Raw genomic sequence first — 23670 nt, 5'->3', positions numbered from 1 at the left:
CTTAACCGATGAGAAAACTAGTCTTACAAAGATGAATTAACTCATATAAAGTATACAGCAGTGGAACTAGTCATTGTTCTTTCTACTGCATTATTACGGTAACTCAAGATAAAACAACACTTTCACCTGCATATCAAGCTAATTTATACAAAAAAATTTCTTCCCATGAATTTGCACAATTGCTTCCCTTCTCTAACTCATTATACAGAGAAATACATAAAAGCTCTGCTGAGGGTAAATAGTTTGATAAATATGGCTGATGAGATGCCAAATAGGAGATGTAAAATGTCAGGTTAAGGCCTTAAATTTCTCAAAAATTTTCAGACAAAAATATAAGCAACTCTCTTTGTCTGTTACATTAATTTTTTTAAAAAAGCTACTGTGAAAATTTCACAAAAGTTAACAATACAATTGCCATGTTTAAAATTCTAATTCCAAATATATAAACAAAACTGTTAGCCCAATGAATATACTACATTATACAGAGAAATGGAGCAAGAAAATTACTACTTTCACCTGAATATGGAGCTGATTTCTGTTGCTCCCTCAAGCCTACAATTCCAAAAGCTCTTCATTAAAACACTGTCTAGCCTAGCAGGCTCCAAAACCTCACAGGCATTGGCCCTGCTGTTTGAGGAGGGCAGTGGGCAAACTGAAAACCCTGAGCTTATGTCAAAGTTTGATAGACATTATAAAAGGACGACTGCAACAAATACAAGCCACAAAAGGCATTTCCCCAGGGTCAAATCAAACTAATTATAACTTGTCTTTTTTCAATCTTTGAAAAGTACAGTTTGACAAAATGCTTATCTGTTTAAGAATACAGGCAGTACATAAACAGCAAAAGCAGATTTCTAGCTCATTAACATGGCACTCAAGACTTCCAAAACCTGGCCCATGACTCCACCTATGGCCTCATCTCCTAATACCCTCCTAATGTGCTGCATGCACCAGCAGTACCAGTAGCATTCTGCATACTTCAGGTCTTTGTTCATGCTGTTCCCTGTCTTCTCCCAGCAATGCTCCCAACTGCCCTTGTGTGTGCATGGACATACACACATGCGCATATACCAGCTATTTCATTTGGCTAGATCCTTTAATACTCAGCTCAGTTGACACTGCGGCACCCTATGCATACCTCTATCTTTGCCTTTCCCTATTATACTGTATGGAATTACTTACATTTGTTCCACTGATGGTAGGCTCTTCAAGGGAGGGGCTAACCTTTATTTTCTTTATTGTAGTCTAATAGCCTAGTATGGTACTTGATCATAGTACTTAATAACAATATATGATTATTGAGCTTAATTTTTAGAATTAAATTTAAATATGTTCCCTCTCACCCCACTGGGGGAAAAATATTATATATGGAAAGTATCAGAATAAATGGATTTTGTCTGATGACAATGTTTTCAAAGTATTCTATAGCATTTGCCCCAATGCTGACAGTAGTTTTACAGGTCTTATAACTCTTGCTTACTCAGTAAATATGTTGGCTAAATAGGACAAAAATTAAACTCTAAGTATTGATTCTCTAGTTAGCTTGAAAAATGGCTTCTCATACTTGAAGGTGCCTGCCTCAAACTGGTGAAAGCTGAAGATTCGAGGTTTTGTACATACTTAGCTAAAAATACAGTAGCTGTGGCTGTCAACATAACAATAAACCACTTTTGGCCAGAAATCTTTATTCAGTATAAAAATTGTGTAAAAGTGTGTATGAAATATTGTCACTAAATGTTTAATCTGGGATATATACTTCGGCTGTTAGAACATTTACTCCGTTATCTGTGTACGCTCTTTTCATTCTGGCTAAAATATTACTTTATTCTTGCGTAGACAAAACAATATGCTTGGCAGTCATATCGTCACCATATTTTCTGTCCTTTTAAAAATTAACAGTGTGCTATGCATGAGCAGATCGCAAACTTGGAGCCAATCAAAATGCACCTTCTATAGTATTCATTAACTATAATTTATTATGTGTATGCTGATATGTCATTATGATTTTCAGCTTTGGTACTGAAATATTTAGCTATGGTTGCTGAATATAATCAGCAAGATAAGAGGTTTTGAATATGATTACATGAAGCTCCTTAAATATGGTAAGAAATTATGTTAAGAAGAGCACTGACAGCAAAAAAATGGAGTTTTTTCCTGTATAAATATTATAAGTGATGCTATCTTTTTCTGAGAATTATACTTTATTCTAATTATAAATACTTATCTGATTACTGAAGCATTATCATTACAGATTTAGGAATAGCTGCATTACTTAACTTCTCAAAACACGTGTTAGTATCCTAGCTGAGGGATTCCGGGTAAACTACAGATATCAAATTGAAATCATACTATGTTTTCAATGCGTAGTTTTAAAGACTATGAGCTCAGTTTCCAAGTTTGGGTTTCTCCTTTGTTCATAAAATCACATTACTGTACTCATAGTAATTCATAGACATTTGGATGGTGTGTGTGTACTTTCAAGAGCTACTATGTACTTTGCATCCTAAACTAAACAATCTAATGTAATTCACAGTGTTAAGAAAAAACCAATTAAAAACATAAGTCGGTTTAATTTTTTTCCATATTGTGCTGTCAGGTCAGTCTTCAAGGAAAAGAGAACGAATATGTGCACCTAAATGAGTGTTAATTTCACAATTTAGTTACAATTTACATTTCTTATCAGCTAATTGGAAGCTCTGTTTCTACAAAATAAAAAGTGTAAGTTCAACATTTGCTCCATGTTCTGGAGGGCACTGAATTTATCATGTAAGCGGCATCTGAAAATCCACTGTTAACCCGCAATATAATAATAGGAAACCCCCTATTTCACCCTCAACACATGTGGACCCAAAATCCTAAAGACAGGCAGCTATAATACTAATTTGATTATGGGTTAATTTAAGGCAGTAACCATCTAGAAGAAATTGTTAACTTGTAATCATGTTGTTCCATTACAAATTTTTAACTTGTAATGGTGACAGATGAAGATTGAGCTCATTTTTTCCATCCACGTTAGTTCCCTGCTAACCTAATTACCTGATTGTAATTTGCAAATTCCTCTTGGAATCATCAAATGAACTAATAATGCATATTCTAAAAAAGAAATGGTTCTAACAAGTTGATATTTTTCTATAATTCTGAATACATCTGGAGCTCATAAATAAGATTTTCATATATACACTAGAAAACGTAAAATAGATAGCTAGTGGGAAGCAGCCACGTAGCACAGGGAGATCAGCTCGGTGCTTTGTGATCACCTAGAGGGGTGGGATAGGGAGGGTTGGAGGGAGGGAGATGCAAGAGGGAAGAGATATGGGAACATATGTATATGTATAACTGATTCACTTTGGTACACAGCAGAAGCTAGCACACCATTGTGGAGCAGCTGCACTCCAATAAAGATGTTAAAAAAAAAAAAGATTTTCATTTTACATTTAAAACGTAGTGTCTGGGGCAAGCTACTATGAATTCAGAACAGCACTGGGAGATAGTTCAGTCTGTACTATGGTACTTGAGTAAAAGGTGGAACGTAGGTTTAATTTGTAATTTAGGAAAAATAATGACATTGGAGAATTTAACTTACTTACACTTTTTTAACAGCCTTATGAGGATGATCATACACCATACAATTCACCCATTTGAAGCGTATAGTTCAACGGTTTTGAGCATATTCACAGAATTGTGCAACTATCACCACAATTAATTTTAGAGCATTTTCATCACCCAAAAAAGAAACTGTATGCCCTTTAGCTATCATCTACCAACCCTCCTGACTCCTTGTCCCAACCAGCAATCTACTCTCTGTGCCTATAGATTTGCCTATTCTGGAAACAACATAAAATTTAAATGGATCCCTAATGCACACTAATATTTAAGGAACAGGCTATAAAAAAAAGTGGAGCTTTGCAAAAACAAAACCTGAGGAATGCCTTGAGAGGTTGGATAAAAACTAGACAAGTGCTATCACAGACCCTAGAGAAAGAGTTTTAAGAAGGAAGGTGTGATTCAAGTGTCAAGTCTCCCCAAAACCAACTGAGAAAAGGACTGGTAAGTTTTTATTTTAGATGACAAGGAGAATGCTACTGACATTGGCAGAAGTATTTTTGGTGGGTTGGTAGGGAGAAGCAAATACCGGTAGATTAAACAGGTGAGTAGAAAGTGAGGAATTCAAATGCATGTAGACCAGGGGTTGGTGAACTGCAGTCCACAGGCTAAACGTGGCTTGCTGTCCGTGTTCATAAATAAAGGTTTACTGGAACACAGACACACTCATTTGTTTATGAATTGTCTGTGGTTGCTTTTCTGTTACAATACTGGAGTTGCACAGCCTGGAAGCTTTTAAAAAATATTTACTATTTGGCCCTTTGCAGAAAAGGAGTTTGCCAACCCCTATTATACACAAACATCTCAAATTATTAGTTCTACTTAACAAAAGTGACCTAATAAGCATTCATATTCCACATTATGTTCACTACTACCAGTTTAAAAGGACCTGCTGTTTATATGAAAGTGGAAGTAAGTAAAATCAGCTGTCTTGAATACAGTATAAATACTCATGTCAAGGTTGAAATTTCAGGCCCTCTTCACTATCATTTGATGCACTGCTGTTTTATAGGAAAGGCCTAGAGACAGCTGCAGAGGCTGTTAGATCTTTGGAATAAATAGAATACATCACTTAGCAGCTCACATTTATATAAATTTTCAAACGACAGTAAGGCCTTATATCATGCAAACTTCTTTAAGAGAAGAAAAATGTGATTTTAAAATAGGTGTTTTTTAAAAAGTAACTTGTGCCTCAAGCTTTATCTTTTTTCTAAAGTTTATTAATAAAAATGTTTTTTTGAATGATTAGTTCCAAGTGTTTTGTTTTAATGAATTATATATTCATACGAAGTCCATAAAAAAATTGTTTGCGTGTCAATTTTAAAACTCTAGTTCCCCTACAAAGAGAAATAAAAAGCCAAAGGTTTGAATCAGAAACATTAAAACTGGACTGTTCAGCTCTTGCTTGTTATATGTGGTCTTTGCCTAGAATGACTCATAACATAATAAAGCTACACAATTTGGTTTAACGTTTTGTTTCTGTTGATGATTAGAGGCTACAAGCCTCTCTAGCCTAGTCATTAATATTAATGAGTTTTGTGACCTAGGCCAAGTTAATAAAACAAACCTTTAAATAACCTATTAAAAAGTTGTCAATAATAATTTTGAACTTGAAATTGCTTTATAGAATTTCTAGCATTTTACAGTGCTAGAAAATAAACAAGGGTTTCAAATACATTTCCTAACCTGGATGGGAAAAAAATGACAGAATGGTAAAAGTATCCATCAAACATCACTTTTTGATTATAGGTCACATAGGGCTGCTTTAAAATCAGATAAAGGTAACAGGGAATTAAGACACAGATTATTCCACAGATGACTGGAATACGGCTTAATTTAAGAACAGGTTAAGTCTGTGTAACCCCAAAGTGATTACAAGTAATTTTTACTTTCAAGTCACATCTGAGTTAACAAATATAAAATTGATAAGGTTGATGGGATTTACCCAAAATAGTTGTGAAAAAACTACTCAGTTGTGTCACGGAGTTGGAAAAACTTAATGATTTTGTAAAAATACAGGGTGTCTGTGTGGAGCAATGTTATTTAAAGTGGGGTGAAATAATGGTTTAAAGGTTTCTCTTTTAGCCATTTATGAAGATACTGGCTTAAAATAAAAGTCTGTGGAAACCTGTAGAAGCAGCCAATGACTATGTCGCAAATCAGACCTCTTCCAAATAGACAAAGGCTACTTCTAGATGGGCCAGACTAATTGGAAACCAGTATTATTGGTAACAAAGCTAACTGATGCCCTTCTTAAAAAATGATCTTCCACGTGGGTGGCTTGGGAGTAAGAACCATATTACTGGTCATGCTCTCGGTTTGGTCTTGGTTTGAAATGTTAGCCTAGTTCATGGAGAGCACTTGTATTTATGCAGCAGGAACTAGATCTGAGATAGGCTCTCAAGCACACGAAATGCATTATGCAGCATTAGTAATACACCTACGCTTTCATTTGGGAATGCTTACCAAAACTATTAAACAAAGCAGCATCCCTTGCCCTTTCCTTCCTATTCCCCCTGGCCTAAGCACAAATTCCGCAAAAATTAGAATGTTGAATTTGCTCAAATTTCTTTTCTTCAGTCTCATTATTCTCTAGATCATTCTAAATACAGATGCCAAATTCAGTTTTTTAAAGTGCCACTTTCATCAAGTTGCTTTTCTACTAAAAATAGTATCTCCCCCATTACCAACAATTGAAGTTCTACCTCTTTTGGCTAGAAGTCAAAGCTTTCCATAAACCTCTCCCAGTCTACCTTTTCCTTTTTAATTATGAAATATTTAAAACATTAAAAATTTACAGAGACTAACAGAGCTGACACGCATGTAACCCAATACCCAGATATAATTCAGGTTAACATTTTGTCCTTAAAAAGAGTAAATAAAGAATACAGTTAAGTCTGCCACCACTCATCTTGTCTCCTTCCCTTTAGTAGAAGGATAAAGATTTACTAGAAATAAAAATACAAAGAAGGAAATGAGAAACAACAAACAAAAGACTTAAAAATGTACAAATATAATTCTTAACTACATCAAGATTAATGGTTTTTTAAATGCCCTCCAACTATTAACCTTAGATTAGAAAGTTGAAAATAAAGGGAAAAAATGGCAACTAATTATCTCTTTTACTTTCATTTCAAATTTGTAATAGAGGTAAAATTAGACCTAGTGTTTGAAGATGGGACTTGAATATGCAGAAATGGGATAAAGAGTATTCACTACTTCTCCCATGTCTATCCCTTATTCCTCTAATAAAAGATAAAGAACTAAGACTGACAAGGCACAGATCAGAAGACGTGAGAGCCCATTATCTTCTTTAATAACCTATATGTATGTAAGCTAAGATGGTTTACCATCTAAGGAACCAAAATAATGGTTAAAAATCATTCTCAGTACATAGTACATGCATGGAAAGTTGGGAGGGAGGTGATTATTAGGAAGAGGCTAAAATAGCCCAAAAGAATCAGTATATTTAGAGTTGTTTTTAGAAAAGGATAAGGGACAAATCTAAAATTAAAAATATATCACTTTATTATATAAAAATCATAAAAAGTAACATGAAAATGCCTAAAAAAAGATACTGGACAAAAATATGGTACAGAATAACTCAATATTTTCTAACTTAAACTAAGATTTTTAAATTTTATTTACTGCCTGAAATCCAAAGGTCAACATAACCTATGAAGTAAAATATGAAAATCATTAAGGAGAAATCACAGCCTGCATAATGACCTCAGTATAACTTGGTTGACAAACTGGGTTAGGAAATCACAGGTTTGGTGAGTGGCCCAAAATTTCTCCAAGTGTATCAGCTTTCCCGACAGACATGATAGAAAATCTTTCCTCTAGAAATACTATGTTCAGAGAATACTATTTCAGTGCTATGAAGTAAGGTATTCACATGTAACCATTCGCATGACTAAAAATGAAATTGCGTTTTGAGTGCAACTCTCTTTAATGTTGTACTTTAAATATTGTCAGGTTATGGAAAGAGATTTAAATGAAAGAGCATAATAGGAGGAGTTCTTTAGAAGGTATCAACAGATTTATTTCTGTTGCATCAACTCAGACCTATTACTTCAGCTTAAGAGGATATCTTCGAAGATTAGATGTAAAACATTAAAATCTATAAAATATTTTATAACATCTTTATAAGAAAGAGATGTTAAACCTTGTCCAGATTCCATTTTGGATAATCCCTTTTCATTGAAACAGTCTCCTATAGTTAAAAAAGAAAATATAACAATTCCATTTTTAAATAATCTATAATTTGAATCTATAATAATACCAGAAAATTGAGTTTTCAAGCTTAAATGAAAACCTATGCATATTTAAGGGTCTGTGTAAGCACGAAGATTTTTCTTTTCCATGTGTTCAAATTAACTTCGGCCATCCTAGTTTTCATTTAGTTACAGAGTAAAATATATTTTAAATATTTGATGCAATTACTAAATATGCTCTCTGCCCAAGTTTTAGTACATTTATTTTTATTTATTTATTTCTTTTTGGCTGTGTTGGGTCTTCGTTTCTGTGCGAGGGCTTTCTCCAGTTGTGGCAAGCGGGGGCCACTCTTCATCGCGGTGCGCGGGCCTCTCACTGTCGCGGCCTCTCTTGTTGCGGAGCACAGGCTCCAGACGCGCAGGCTCAGTAGTTGTGGCTCACGGGCCTAGTTGCTCCGCGGCATGTGGGATCTTCCCAGACCAGGGCTCGAACCCGTGTCCCCTGCATTGGCAGGCGGACTCTCAAACACTGCGCCACCAGGGAAGCCCTCTGCCCAAGTTTTAAAAAGTCTCATGGCCGTTCTTCTCTTCCCCCTTCAGTCCATCCAATTCTGATCATGAACTCTTTTTCTAGAGTTTGGATCCTCCAAAGATTCTTCATTACTGGCAGAAGTTTAAATTCCCCAGGTTGCCACTTTAATCCTTCTACAATGCAAGTTGAATTATCTTCTCCCTGCTACCTCTAGAAGGATGCTATACAAATATGCTTATTACTACCCTTGAACACTTCTGTCTTTTCTCAAAACAATGCCTTTATTCCCACTTCCCCCTTCAATGGGAATGTACTCCTCTAACTTACACATGGCAAAACCCTGCCATTCTTCAGGGCTCAGCTGAGGCACCTCTTCCATGAGGCCTTCCCCCATCTCCCGAAAGAAATGCATGTCTCCTTCTGAGCTCCAATATCTTCCACACTTCAGCTAGTAGTACAGCATCTAACATATTCTACCTTGTACTGCATTTTCCTTGTGAATATGCCATCACTTTTCTAGTAGGACGCAAGCTTCTTTATGGTAGGATCTTGAGTGTCAAACTGCTTGTGTTTTAAACCCATCTTCACAAGTCACTGTCTTGAACAAATTATGAAATGTTCTAGGCCTCAGTTTCCTCATTTGTACCATGGGGATAATAACAGCACCTACCTGCCAGGGACAGGAGGATTAAATAGGTATTACGTGTAGAAGCATTTAGGTCAGCTGCCTGACCTGGTATTCAGTAAGTAATTGCAAGTGTTTACAATCCTTGTCATCATTTTTTATGCTCCAATGCACCTAGCCCAGGGCCTTGAACATAACAAGTATTTAATAAATGCTTACTAAATTGAATAGAATCTTTTTTGGCTTTTCAAATCAAGTGGAAAATAAAGCCGCATGGAAAATATTGAGCAGGGAAATCCAAAAACAAAATCTCTCTTAAATGTAACATTTTAAATGAGCAAGTAGTAGATTAATAATTAAATACAAAGAGTTATATAAATGTTGTCTAAATAAATTACTTTCCAGAAAAGATGTAACATCCTTTAGATCTAAGCTAAATGTGGGTTACGATTCTGAAAGCTAAGTATTTTCATACGTATGGGTTGTCAGAGAGGGCCTTTCCATATACATTTACATATATTAATACAGTAGTTGACCCTTCAATGACTAGGGTTTGAACTGAGCGGGTCCACTTACACATGGATTTTTTTCAATAAATATACAGTCAGCCCTCTCGATCAGAGGGTTTCGTATCTGCAGGTTCCTCATCTGCGGGTTCAGCCAACCACAGATGTGGAATCCGCGGGTACTGAGGGCAGACTGTGGGATTTGAGCATCCGCAGATTTTGGTAGCCACAAGGAATCCTGGAACCAATCCCCTGCTGATACCAAGAGACAACTGTACTATAATGAAGGTCCATTTCAATAGTACTATTAGAACTGCATGAAAAATCCTGACTTTCCAAGGCAGTGAAAAAAAGCCAGTAAGTAGAGAATTATGTTTTAGGCAGAGAGCATGCAGAGGGTTGGTTTCCTTTCCCACATGACACTGCTTCACGCTAAGACTCCATCTTCCAGCTATTTTTGGGTGTAATGTCTTTTGTGCGCAGACTACCAAATAATGCAAAAGTATGTTACTGTTTTGTGAAGTAGATAAAATGTCTTTAATAGAATGAGTCTATTAGGTCCATTTTCACTGGTGACCTAATCCAGAGATTAAAACATAATATTAGTATCAGAAATATTTTCACTACTCTTTTTCATGAATATGTGACACAAAATGAATGCCAACTGCTCTGAACATAGTATCTTAAATTTTCAGGACATGAACTCATGTATGGGAAGCACTATGTGTCATTTACATAGTATAGACTTGCTTTAAAGAAGTAAATATTCTTTTCAATGGCAAGGCAAATAATTCAACCAAGTCTTAGACTAAAAGAACTGACCATTTTTTGCATTTAGATGACACATCTTTCAAGGAACTGAAGACATTGTGCAAAATCTAACAGAAATGTTCTCTCTCTCCACCAAGCTCCTAACTAGGAAAAAAAAACAAAAACAAAAAACATGCTAAGAAAGGCCAGTGAGAAATTAGCAATATGATGCAAGGCCCAGATCCAAAAGTCATAAAGGAGATCACAATGCTGTCTCTGTTATGTCAACAGGTGGGCCTCAAAACTGCAGGCTTCTGTTTTCAAATTAAACCTTGATTTGTCTTTTACATGGCACTGTAGCTAATGCCCTCTTATCTCCTGATAAGAGAGGAAACTGAGAGTTGTAGAAAATCAAATCTCTGAATGCTAAGTGCTATGGTGGAGGTAACAGTGATGTGAGGTGCTGTGGAACGAATTATAAAATGACAGCTAGATTTCAGTGAAGGAATATTCTGACTAGCTGAACTTTAGCTAAGTAGTAATTTTTTTAAATACTAAAGGGAATGAACTAGAATATTAAACAATATTATGGCTTCAAACATACATTGAAAATTTGACCTGAATTATTGTTGAATAAATCTGCAAAATAAAACCCTTCTTTTCCCCCAGCACCATATCCTGCATTTTAATCACTAGGATTCATCTAAGGAAAATGTACACCTGAGAAAGCAGGGCCAGATGGATCCTGAACGGCAGGAGGTGGTTTGGACCTGAAACAGTTTCATTTGATGTAGGGGCCGCACTGTTAGTTAAAGGCTCTCAAGCTGGCATTTTAAACAACAGGGTACAGGTTCACACTATGGATGACATCCAGCTCTCTCTAACTCTTAGTCGTCTCAGGAACTATGGTTTGCTGCAAGTCAAATACATCTTAGTGTTTAACACGTTTTTAAGAAAAGTCCTCAAAGAGCAAAATAGGAACTATTCACTTTCTAAAATGTGCACCTATAAATAAAAACTTGCTTATATTACTAAACTTCTATAAAACCAGAGAAATTTTTAGTCATGACAACCAAATAGGAAAACTTATTTCAAGTTTTTTCCTTTGCTAGATGAACTATTCCTATTACAGTCACTAAAGTAATAATTTCCAAAGCACTGTTTATTAATTTTATACTCATTTTTAAAAAGGAAAACAATGGCTCCTGATAATACATGGGACATACTAAATGCAAGGTTGTAAAATATTTGACATAGAAATATTGCCAAATATTGTACAAACGGGCCTAACTTGTACCTCAAATTATTTTGGAAATGAGTAATGAAGTTATAAAAAATTATTTTCATTCTGCTGGTACAAAATGTAAAGAACAAAATTCATAGGTATTTTATCTTTAGCTTAGTTATTAGAGTAAAAAGACATGGGAATGCATAGACTAGGACCTGACAACCAATACTTAGACAATAATCCATTTTATAATGAGTAGAGTTACACATTTTCAAATAATTAACATTGAAAACACTGGCCCTAAATTCAGTCTTAAACTCTAAGAAAATCGTATCTTAATTGTTAATGATGAAATCCAAGCATAATAATGTCTTGTTATAGTACTGGCAATTAGGAAACTGAAGGATTATGGATAAGATAAAAACACCTATGTAGGTCACTTCTACATCCTTTTAGGTCTAACTTTGAACCTTGTAATGATTTGTTCTCCTTAAATTTAATTTCAAAGGACAACAAAAAGAAATTTGTCCATAACATGTATTAAACTCCTAGTGGGTTGAAAAGTACATTAACTGATACTTGGACAGTTTTGAGGAATACAGAAATGTTTAACATAATATTTAGGTAAGAGTGGGCCAAATGAAAACATAGAAACCTGGACTCAAACTGAAAAAGATGAGAGGAAACATCGATTAGAAAAGCGATGTAGCATCTAGAAGTTGAAAGTACCAGTTCTTGAGTCAGACTGCCTGTGTTTCAATCCTGGTTCCATCACTTAATAGTTGTGTGGCTTTACACAAAGTAATTCATCTCTCAGTTCCTCACTTTCCTTTTCTGTGAATGGGAATAATAATGGTAACTAATCTCAGGATTGTAGTAAAGATCATATGACATGAAAAGTGCTTGGCATAGTGAATGACACAAATTAAGTGCTCAATAAATGTTACCTAAAATTATTATAAAACTAAGGAAAAAAGAATATTTCTGAAGTCAAAACACTAAGAATGGCTAGCCAGTAATACCAAAGGTTGATGAGAGATCGAGAAGATGCAGAACAGGAACATTGAGCCTGTTGGTAAACCATAAACAGGAACAATTTTAGTTGATAAGGGAAGATAAAAGTCAGGCACTAAAAAATTAGTGCTGGTTGATAGGAATGAAGAAGCCAGAGATATGGACATATACAAAAGGCTGCAAAATAAAAATGAGAAAAGGATACACAGAAAGAAGAAGAGGCAAAAGTCAGGTGTTTTGGTCAATAATAACCAGAAAGATGTCAAATAAATGCAATGAAATGAATACTTCTAGTCATGATAATGTATTTTTAGAAATACCCAGCTACAGGTTATACTGATCAATTTGACAGAAGAGTTTTACTAAAATATGATAAGAATACACTGTAACATCACTCTAACCTTACTAAAAAAATAAATATAAAATAAAAGCATCACCATCTCCCCACCCCAACAAGAAAATCCTCCCGATGCCTGTAGAAGAACTACTTAGTATTACCCTAGCAAGATCAGTAAAACCCTAAAAGGAAACAGCAATTGTCACATCAAGATTTTCAGAATCAGTAACTCCATAGGTACACCTCTGATTTCTGATTGCATCCAGGTTTTCTATTCAATAAACAGTTTTGAACATTATAATCAACTTCTTTTTAATCAAAACTAGTCATATTGGCAAATTAGGTAGTACTGAGAAATATAATTCATTATGGCAGCTTTCTTTTTCAGTATGTTTTTAATCAGTTTTGGATGCAGGTGCACTTTTAAAAGAAAAGCAACAAATTTCTATGGGCTACTGATGCCTCTAAAGTAGGAATTGGTTTTGCTAGAAAAAAGTAAAAGACAAAAACGAAATCAAATTTTGTAAGTCTCCATGAAGCAGTTCATGTACAAAAGCAATCTTACTGACTTGTTAATAATTTCTAACTTTCACAAAGAGAACGTGTTGTTCCACGTCTTCCTATTTTTGAAGAGTTGAATGAAAAAACATATAGTACTTACACCATAAGTAAACCAGAACTACGTAAATGACAATATTTCCTTATTCTCTTCTAAACACTTATTAGCAAACTTTGTTTCAAAATACAATTATGAAAAATATGACCTTTAAGCCTGGGGTCTAATTTAAAATTGCATTCATTTTCCAAAAATGTAATTAATTGAAATGAGGTTATAAAAAAATCAATCTGTCCATTTTAGCAGGTAGGTAATTTACTTGTACAGATTGGTTATTGCTTTGCATGACTATTAATGTAATATCTGATTTTTGCTTTTTACTGAATCTTGCCTGGAACAAGACAGTGAAGTTATTTTATAATCCCCATTAAAGTACCTAAGGTTTACTTCTTTTAATATTGTTAAGTTAAAATTTACCAACCAAAATGCTAACTTGCCATGCTACTTTTGAAAATAACATGTCTGCTTTAATAAAATGGATCAATACTGAGTACTGAATATATCAAAATAATCCATTTGTTACCATGAAATAAAAATACCACTTAAGCAAGTTCTTCTTAAATAGGATGACTAACAATAAACACTGCCCAAGAAATTGCTCCAAAGTCAGTAGCTTCAATTTGTTTTCTTGGGGGAAAAAAAATGAACTCATGAAGAAGGTTAATGATAAATAAATAGCTTTTATAAACTCATTACGTACTATAAACATTCAGCACATTTTCCTTCTTTTAAAATGTTGATAAACCTCCATTAACTAGTTTCGTCATCTTTTCAGTTTCTCTTAATTTTGAAATCTATACTTTTAAGAGAAAATGAATCATGATGGCAAATAAGGACACATTTACCTCTTCCCCTTTCCTTCAAATTCCACAAAAAATACATTTTTTTAAAAGGAGAAACATTAACAGTGCAGGAAAATAAGAAAGAATAACACTGCGGGCCAGAAAATCTGAGGAAGTTCTACAAACTAAAAATCAGAGGTTTGATTTAAAAAATAATAATAAAATGAGAAAACTGAATCTAAAACAAGCAAAAGAAGCTACTGTAGAGGCCCAGAGAAACATAAAGCTCATGGTCAACAAAAGCAGGTGTACATTTTCTCAAATGTGATTTATATCTATGGAGAGTCCTGGAGTGGACAGGGGGATGAGAGAAACAGAGCAAGATGGCAGGCAATTTATGGGAAAGGACTCCCAAACCCAAAGGACAAGATCCTGCAACAAGGAACACCCTGCCCAGCGGTACTCCCTCCTTTTGCCATGCAGTCATTGGATGAAGGCTTCTGTAATAAGAATCTTATTACCCCCAAGAGGGATTGAGTCTCACCTGGGCTGAGGAATAAATACTCTCCAGCCATGAAAACTCCTCCATCTATGTTTTCAACCATACATACTAATAACCAAGAATCACCAATCATTTGAAGAAAAATTAGCAACAAAGCCACTGAATTTAAACTGAAGAAATACCATTCAGGCAGAGTAGAAGAAAAAGAAAACTTTAAATATAATTGACATTCTCAGTGAAATGAAAAGATAGTACATCAACAATAACAACAAAAGAATAGGCTATTTTGAAAAAGAGTTCTACAAAACTAAAAACATGCCTGATAAAAAAATGGCAAAACAAAGCCTAAAAAAATGGACTGATAATTTAAAGGGACCAGCTAAAGAAAAAATTATTGAGCTAGACAAGAAGGACAAGAGACTCTCCATAACCCAATGCAAAATTAGGAAAACATAAAGAAAGAGAAATGGAAGGCAGATTTACAAGTTCTGGTAGCTACCTAATAGAATGACAAAACTGAAAGAACTGGATGAAAAGTAATCAGAGAAATAAAAGAAGAAAATTTCCTTCTTGGCTGAAGATAGATTCAGGGGCAGAGGCACCAGAAGAACACTAATAATTAAAAATAGACACTTAATCACATCTTAGTGTAATATCAGGACTCTACGGATATACATTTCAAAATCTTTGGCTGCAGGGGGACAGATGGAGAGAGGGAGAAAATGGTTATTTACAAAGGTATGAAAATCATATTATATATCAGAATTCTTTTTAGCAAAATCAGATAACAGAAGTCAATAAAGCACAGGGACTTTCCTGGTGGTCCAGTGGTTAAGACTCTGCACTCCCAGTGAAGGGGGCCTGGGTTTGATCCCCGGTCAGGGAACTAGATCCTGCATGCCGCAACTAAAAAGACCCCGCAGGCCGCAACTGAAGATGCTGCAACTGAAGATCCCGCATGTGGCAACAAAGATCCTGCATGCCACAACTAAGACCCGGCACAGCCAAATAAATAAATAAATATTTTAAAAATAAATAAAGCACAGTCTTCAAAATTCCAGGTGAAACTATTTATATGTAGAACTCTGTCAAGCCCAATTAGCAATCAAGTGAGAGATTAAATAGACATAGTCAGGGAAAGACTCAGACTAGTTCAACACCTTCAGGTATAATCTAAAAGAATTATTAAATGATCAATTCTAGTAAAACAAACAAAAAACAATGAGGAAGATGTAAAATACAAGAAATCGTGATGTCCAAAAGCAGTAAAACTAAATTTACTAAATTACTAAATTAAATTTAGTAAAACTAAATTTATATCATCATTGATGCATAATATTAAAAAGAAATAATCTAAAATAAAGTACAAAACTATTTTAGAATAACTGTCAGGGAGGAAGAAATACATATATACTAAAAAAAACTCTAGACATTTTTAGAAAAGAATAAAAACATTCAGTAAGAGAAAAGCTTTTGGATGTCCTCAAAATATTCCTTTCATTCATTTACACAAAGAGATGCCTGACAATGGAAAAAGGATCTAATTTCTGCACCTTTAGATTTAATATAAATTTGCTTTTCTCCACATATACCCATACTTGTACATCGATAAACCCTTACTGGTGTGTAAACATCACCACTGCACTGTTCCTAGAGGTTCTGAATGCTCTTTAAACCTAATTAGACAAAAATGGTTATATATAGTTTTGAATGTCCATATAGAATAGAACCAAATAATGAAATCAGGTATATGAATTTGTAACTCAGAAAGTTTCAGTACTAATTCTTGGAAAATTACTTCCCCCAAAGTTCAGATGACCACAGAAGCTTTATATTGGAGTTACATTATGTAAAAACAGTCCATACATGAGAATATTCAAACTATCTCTTACAATTTTCCAATTAGAACTGACCTGAACCCACCACAATAGTTTTCATTTTGTTCAGTAAATAAGTTTGATGTCTATTTTTCTCCTGAGAAGTTTATCTAATTTTGAAAAGAACTGGTATTTACAAAAAAGAACATGAAGTCCTAAACTGGCACCGTGATTTCAGGCAGATGGCCTGCTGCTAAGAATGTTCATGAAAGTTAATTTTGAAGGTCTAAATGAGCCTTCAATTTACAATGAACTCATTAAGGGCAGACCAAGTGTCAAAAGCTGTTTTGTCTTCATTGTTTTGCTAAAATGCCCTCTTGTGCACATTCCTTTGATAAATTTCAGATGAAAATAAATAAATGTTTCTACAGCACAAGGCATCTGGAAATGGGTTAATACAGAAGTTTAAAATATTAAATAGAAGAAAAAAGAACTCGATCTTTCTACTCAGTAGACAATAATAAGCTGTATATTTAAAATATCTATAAAGGGTCTTTACAAGATCTAAAAAAACTTGTTTGTATCTTGTCTCTAATGTCAAAGTGAGACAGAGGGGGGGAAATGCCCATCCTTTGACTTCTTGAAACACAAAACCAAGGACCATTAATTAAGACTTTTCAGATCTCAATTGTCATAAGGATGCATGGGAATGGTAATTTCTATAGAACCCAAAATACAAAATATGAAAGTCTTCTATAGATTAAAGCCAATATCCAAAATATACTTCAGCATAATCATGTCCATGCTACTGACCTTCAGGAACAGGTATAATATATTCTTCATATACTCAATAACTCCAAAATGAATAGAAGTTGGAAACTACCACTTGAAGTTTCCTCTACTCTCCAAGGTCAAGTCTCATTCAGTGATACAAGATCATTTTGGACTTTACAACAGTATAGTTAACTTTCATTACATTTTAGATTTGTTCTTCTGATCATATACCTATTCAGAAGCTAGGCACAGCATTTAAATCAAGTAAAATATTATGGATTTGCCACCCTTGGGATATTTTTCAAATGCTTTTGGAAATTTTTACGGAAGGTAATTTCAGTCAGGCATATTTGGACTAATTTATTTAGCTGAGAATGAATACAAAAATAGTTCCCTATGCATATCCATGAAAATGTAAGGAAATAAGAAAAATTAAGGTTGGGTCTAACTGCAATGTTTCCGAACACTACAACTCAATTCACATTACTAAATGTTTTAAAGACAAGAAATATGTCCTTCTCTTCCACTTAATGAGATAACATTTCTCACTGCTTTAATAAAGCATTCTGTATCTCTTACAGGCAAAAAAGATACAACCCAAGAGGCTAAATAAACCTGAATTTGCAGTTAGCATATGTGTACATTATTAAATATCAGGGTGAGCTTATGCTATGATTAAATTCAAACTAAGATTATGAATAATAAAGACTAATTGTTCCTAAATCATATCCCTCTAATACAATAGCAAATGAAAACACCTTGGGAGGAAAAAGCAGTTTCTGGTAGATTCCTAAGATTGGGCTACCAAAATGAATTACCCTTGAAAACAGAATTTGCTTCCATTTATGAAAAATCTGTCAAATAGGGGACAAATACTCAGTGAACAATCAAAATGATAATAAGAACATAACAGAAATTTAAGCATTTGTAATAATATGAGGGCTTCAGAAACAATAGACAAGCATAATAATGAAAATAGGTTTCCTCTGTCTTCTTGTCTACTTGGTAGCATTAACTAGAGCTCTGTGTACACTGGCATGTTTGGACATAGGCAAGCTTCACTTTAGACAAGAGCTGTAGTGAGCATGCAGGAAGCCAGCTGTCAGCCTGCAACCCTTCAAAGGCCAGAATAATGTAGACTTATTTGTAGAGTGCCAAGATGCACAACAGAAACCTTACTCCCTCCCATATGGTTCACTGCCTTTCTTCTGAGATGAGGCTCCGGTTTCTGGCCTGGGGATGGAGAAGTGGGATAGGGGAGCCAACTGTTCTGCTTTCAGGGACAGACCTTTAATTAATCCTCCTGTTTCAGCTCTACATCTTCCTGCCCTACTTCATACTTGGCAGATTCTCAGTCGAGAGGCTCTTTCGGGTTCAGATAGGCGATCAGTTTCCTCTCACCTCCTCTGTAGCCTCCTCACAGCCTGTTTCATCAGTCTTCTCACTCCCATCTTTCCTTCTCCCGGTAATTTCTTGAAAACTTACAAGTACTACTGAGTCTCTCTGATTTTCTTTGCTGCATCAATCTATTATGTGCTTCTATGCTTCTATTTTAGTGATGTCTCAGGAGGGACAAGAAATCAACATGTATGCGCAGGCCTCCATCTTATACCAGGTGGGACAACTTTCTAAATTTTTTAACCAGTCTACTACCATCTAGTGCATATAATTGTACACAAAAATCTTACCTGCTAACTTGTAGAACAGCTAACTTTCCTGAGATCTACACAAAATTTAAAACTCCTCAGCATTTCAATTTAATATAAATTGTTTATGGATGGGAAATCAGTTATTTTTATACCTGAAGGATAAAAAGTTACTATTATGATATCCAATGCTTAATTAAGAAAACCTAATCCATCTAGTGAATCTCAAAAAGATTCAGTTTCTGTTTCAAGTTCAAAGGATTCCTTACAAACTAAAAAGATAAAATGTATTTTTTCCAATTATCTCAGCAACTGAACAATTATCAATTAGCTGCAAGATAATGAAAACTAGATGTCTGAAAGTCTTCCCCCCAAAGAAGGCATGAGTAAAAAGGATCAACTACAATAGTTGGAAGTTTGGGGGAATATAAATTATTATTATTCATAAAATCAAATTTGAAAAAACAGCAATAATATAATCCTTAAAAACTGTGGAAACAGATATTAACTTTATGACAAACATACCACTGAGTAACAAATATGACTGTTAAGTGACTTATGTGAAGCACAATTAATTGAATCATTATGTTGATTTATTACTTTACTGCCATTGTCTATTGCTGGTTCATAAAATCAGATGTGGAACTGGTCTCAAGCCAAGAATTCCCAAAGAAACAAATATAATAAGAAGCACAAGTCATCTAAAGGCGGCTTAAAATCTGCACTGTATCATACACGTTAAGATTTTAATTAACTACAGAAAGAGAAAACTGTTCTTTAAAATTACAAAATAGTATAGTTTACTTGATGTAAACCCAATGAACGTCTCAGCCATGCTGGCATTATCTTTTAATCTTTTAGAATTCAAACTTTATGTAGTGGAGGAGGAGGGCCATAGTGAAAGTAGGGAGAGGGGATAAACTGACCTCAACTATCTTTTCTCATTTCAAAATTTTCTAGTCAATTTCACAGTCTCAATTTTTTATTTACTAATACTTTAATACTTTATTACCATTACAAATAAAAGTTGCTTTCCATTTATATCACAGTTAAGTTCAGAATCCTACATTAGATAAATGTGTTTAGAATTAAAACCCTACATTAAGACAAATGAACACTAGAATCTCAGACTCAGCAGTTTGCCATGGCCAGGTCGTCTGATTTACCCACATGTCTGACAGATGAAAGATACCAATGCTAGTGCACAATAATCACTGGAATAATGTTTGGGAACCTACCTGTTGTCATGAAACAAAAAGTAAAGAATTTTTCAATAAAAAGTAAATACTTACTTGTAATCATTCATATATTTGAAACAGCCCTAACCACAGGAGTCCTGAATATACTAAGGTAAATACAATATGTGGTAAAAATTTTGACTTTAAAGGAAGAAGATAACTGGTAACCATGCTTTGAAGTGAACTAGTTTAAACATTCCTTCACTAAAAACAATAAAAATTGCTAAAGACAGCATTACTGAAATTTACCACAGCATAAAACTGTAATAATGGATATTGTACTATTTTTAGTTTTTATTTTAGTGTTGTTTTAAAAGATCAGTGGGAAAGTAAAAAAAATAAGATGATCTGCACAGCCATGCCACAGTAGTTCTCAACTTTGGCTCTAACAGAACCAACAGGGACCTCTATTAAAATTTTTCTATCCTCAGAGCCACTCCCAAAGATTCTGTGAATCTTGAGGCCAGGGCAGCTGTATTAAAACAAACAAAGAAAAATTTCATCAACAAAAACAAAACTGCATAAGGCTATTTTGATGTGTAACTAGGATCTGGCACACCTGGCACAGCTTACTTTCTTCCCTTACCTTTCCCAAGTCTTTGTTGTAAAAATCTCCAGTCTTTGTCATCCAGTTTACCTAACTTTCACGTTATACTTTTTCTAACTATTCCTCATAGGGTCGCCTTGTAGTTCATCTGTATCATTGAAACTTTCAGTGTTGTCCCAAAGCTACACTGAAGTTAATTTATGCACTCTAAATTTTTATTTAAGGAGAATTCAAGGTCACAGAGGTATAACTGTTTAATGAATATTCTGACGGGAGCACACAGTAGTACAGAGAATAGGGAAAAATACTGAGGTTTTAATCCTTTATTCAAGAAAAGCAACACATGACAAAAAGCATGAGATTCTGGTGAAAAGCTGTGCAGGTGAATTCAAAGACAGATCAGTTTATACCTGGCAGATTCCAGTACCCCAAAATGTGTTGGTTTGGAACTCAACAATCTGAAGGAAAAAAAAATGATAATCTTTTGAACAAAAGCAATCTCTCAGGGATTTCATCTCAGGGATGAAGGTTTCATCAGTTATTACAGGGGATCTCTTGTAGTGGCCTTTCATGGTACCCCTCTTTAAATAGATTACATGGCCTAGAAGTCGTTAGATGCATTGCGGTTCAGTTTGAAATTTATGTTTCCAATCTCTGTCGTTTACATTTTTGAACATTTTTAAAAATACAATGCTTTTCTAACAGACTTCATTTTACTTTAGTAATTTGTAATTTCTTACCTATTTTGCAATTAGTAAGCTCACTGACTATCTTAATAACAACTACTGATCTTCCGACGCTAACATACACAATTTACCAACCTTTAGTCTGTGTATGCATATTAACAAAGTGCATTATACTCTAGAAGTTGCCCTTAGTACAATAAATTTTAACTACATCAGACTTTTGCCTTTGTTGCCCGCTCTATATCCAAACCTAAAACTTTTTACTCTAGCTCAAATGCATTAAAATTGCACCTCATCAGAATTCAATTTTTCTGGTAACTATGTAACCACCTTTTTAAAAAAAATATTTATTTATTATTTATTTTGGCTGTGTCGGGTCAGTTGCAGCACACGGGATCTTTGTTGAGGCATGTGGGATCTTTCGTTGTGGCATGCGGGCTCTTCATTGCGGCGCGCGGTTTTCTCTCTAGTTGTGGTGTGAAGGTTTTATCTCTCTAGTTGTGGTGTGCAGGCTCCAAGGCACGTGGGCTCTGTAGTTGGCAGCACGCAGGCTCTCTAGTTGAGGCGTGTGAGCTCAGTAGTTGTGGCGTGCAGGCTTAGTTGCCCTGCGGCATGTGGGATCTTAGTTCCCTGACCAGGGATCGAACCCATGTCCCCTGCACTGTAAGGTGGATTCTCTACTACTGGACTACCAGGGAAGTCCTTGTAACCACCTTTAAAAACTATGGCTACATAGTGGAGGTTATTGGGAAACCGGATGCTTAAATAATTCCAGGAAACCTATCTCATTCTTGATTGTTTTGAAACCTAATTAATAGTAAGATATTCTTTAAATTGTTTTTCTTTGGACCTTACCCTCACATATAGGTTAAGGAAAAAGTTCATAAGATTTTATTTTTGACACAGAGGAATACTCCAACATTAAAAGGATAATAATTTTAGAGTCAGAAATAACCTCTTATTTTCTATTTTTTTGGTAAAGATTCCAAATTAAGTTGTCCAAGCTATGAATAGATTAGAAGGTCAGATAAACAGGTAAATCTGAGTTTGATTTGAACTGAGAGAAGATTTCTTTTAAAATATGTCAATTCTCGCAGAAAACAGATTATGTGATCCTATTCCAAAACACCATTTAAATGGTCTAATCTGGGGACTGCTGATCCCACATATAAGAAGCTACTTCTGAGAGGGAGAGAAAGAGTTGGAGGATATTTACTGGGCTTAGTGACTAAAGCCATCTTAAACCACAAACTTATTTACTGGAAACCAGAACAATTCTTTTTTTAAAAAGTCTGTGTTTAGCTATTAAATAAAAAAGAAAGGAAAACTGTATAATTTGTTTTCTTTAACTTTTCATGATTAGTTCAAGCCTTTTCTCTATCTGAGCAAATCTTATAATAACAAAATCTTCAGACAAATATATAATGTAAGGAGATGTTTGTTAAATTTGAGAATTTAAAGTAGGGAAATAAAATGATTAAATACGCATTTTGGAAAAAATCAAGTATTTGCTGAAGGTCACATGCCTAACTAATTTGAGACTATGATATTTCCTAAATTACAGTATGTGAAAATTGGGGGAATAACTTCTGCCTTATAGAAAATGTATTTTCTCAAATTGATATCAAGTGAAAATTTCCAAATAAAAGCTTTCTGACTGGATTATCAATGAGTTAAGTTTCCTAATTGACAGTTTAAGTAATTTACTTGACAATATTATTTGATTCTAAAAAGATTGACATAAAATGTAGTGTGTATAAATCAGAAAATGCACAATACTGGGTGTATCATAATACTGGGGTGTGGAAAAGGACACTTATCTACTTATATACTTATCTAATTATCTTCTATTTTCTTTTGTTTGTTTGTTTTATGTAAAAATGAGTATACTGTATATATATGATACATATAAATAAATTATATGTATACAGAAGGGTGCATACACCTAAATTTTTAGTGATAGGCTATATAATACAGGAAGGCTGGAGTAAAACAATAAAATTTTCCAACAATAACACTGGAAAATATTTCATGACATAAGAATGTAATTACTGCTTAAATATGGCACAGAAAGTAGAAACCATGAAGGAAAAGATTGAGAAATAAATCAGAGAAATAAGATCATATTAAAATTAAAAATTTCTTTTCCTCAAAAAATGCCTTAAGACAGAAAGCAAGCCACAGAGTAGGAAACAATAATTTCAACATATACAATCAACAAAGGGCTGGTATCTAGAATATCTACAAATA

General features: G+C 34.4%; 1 protein-coding gene and 1 long non-coding RNA gene across 8 annotated transcripts in view; one reads left to right on the top strand and one right to left on the bottom strand.

The window, feature by feature from the left end:
- Positions 1 to 23670, bottom strand: part of COMMD10 (COMM domain containing 10) — a 267062-nt gene that overhangs the window by 105064 nt on the left and 138328 nt on the right. Inside the window, exon 6 of one of the 7 annotated variants that reach the window (XM_082378470.1) lies at positions 13262 to 13297. The exons of the other annotated variants lie outside the window; for them this stretch is intronic. Within the exon in view, the coding sequence (XP_082234596.1) occupies positions 13277 to 13297 (21 nt within the window). The 3' untranslated portion in view covers positions 13262 to 13276. Of the gene's footprint in view, positions 1 to 13261; positions 13298 to 23670 lie in introns of those variants that run through there. 7 annotated transcript variants of the gene reach the window in all.
- LOC309622584 overlaps positions 1 to 23670 on the top strand; it is a 1043817-nt gene that overhangs the window by 904868 nt on the left and 115279 nt on the right. The window lies entirely within an intron of this gene.

Source organism: Balaenoptera borealis (genome assembly GCF_965194805.1).
Source record: "Balaenoptera borealis genome assembly, chromosome: 2".
Lineage (NCBI taxonomy): Eukaryota > Metazoa > Chordata > Mammalia > Artiodactyla > Balaenopteridae > Balaenoptera > Balaenoptera borealis.
The sequence above is the reverse complement of the archived record's forward strand: the minus strand, read 5'-3'. Positions and strand labels throughout refer to the sequence as shown.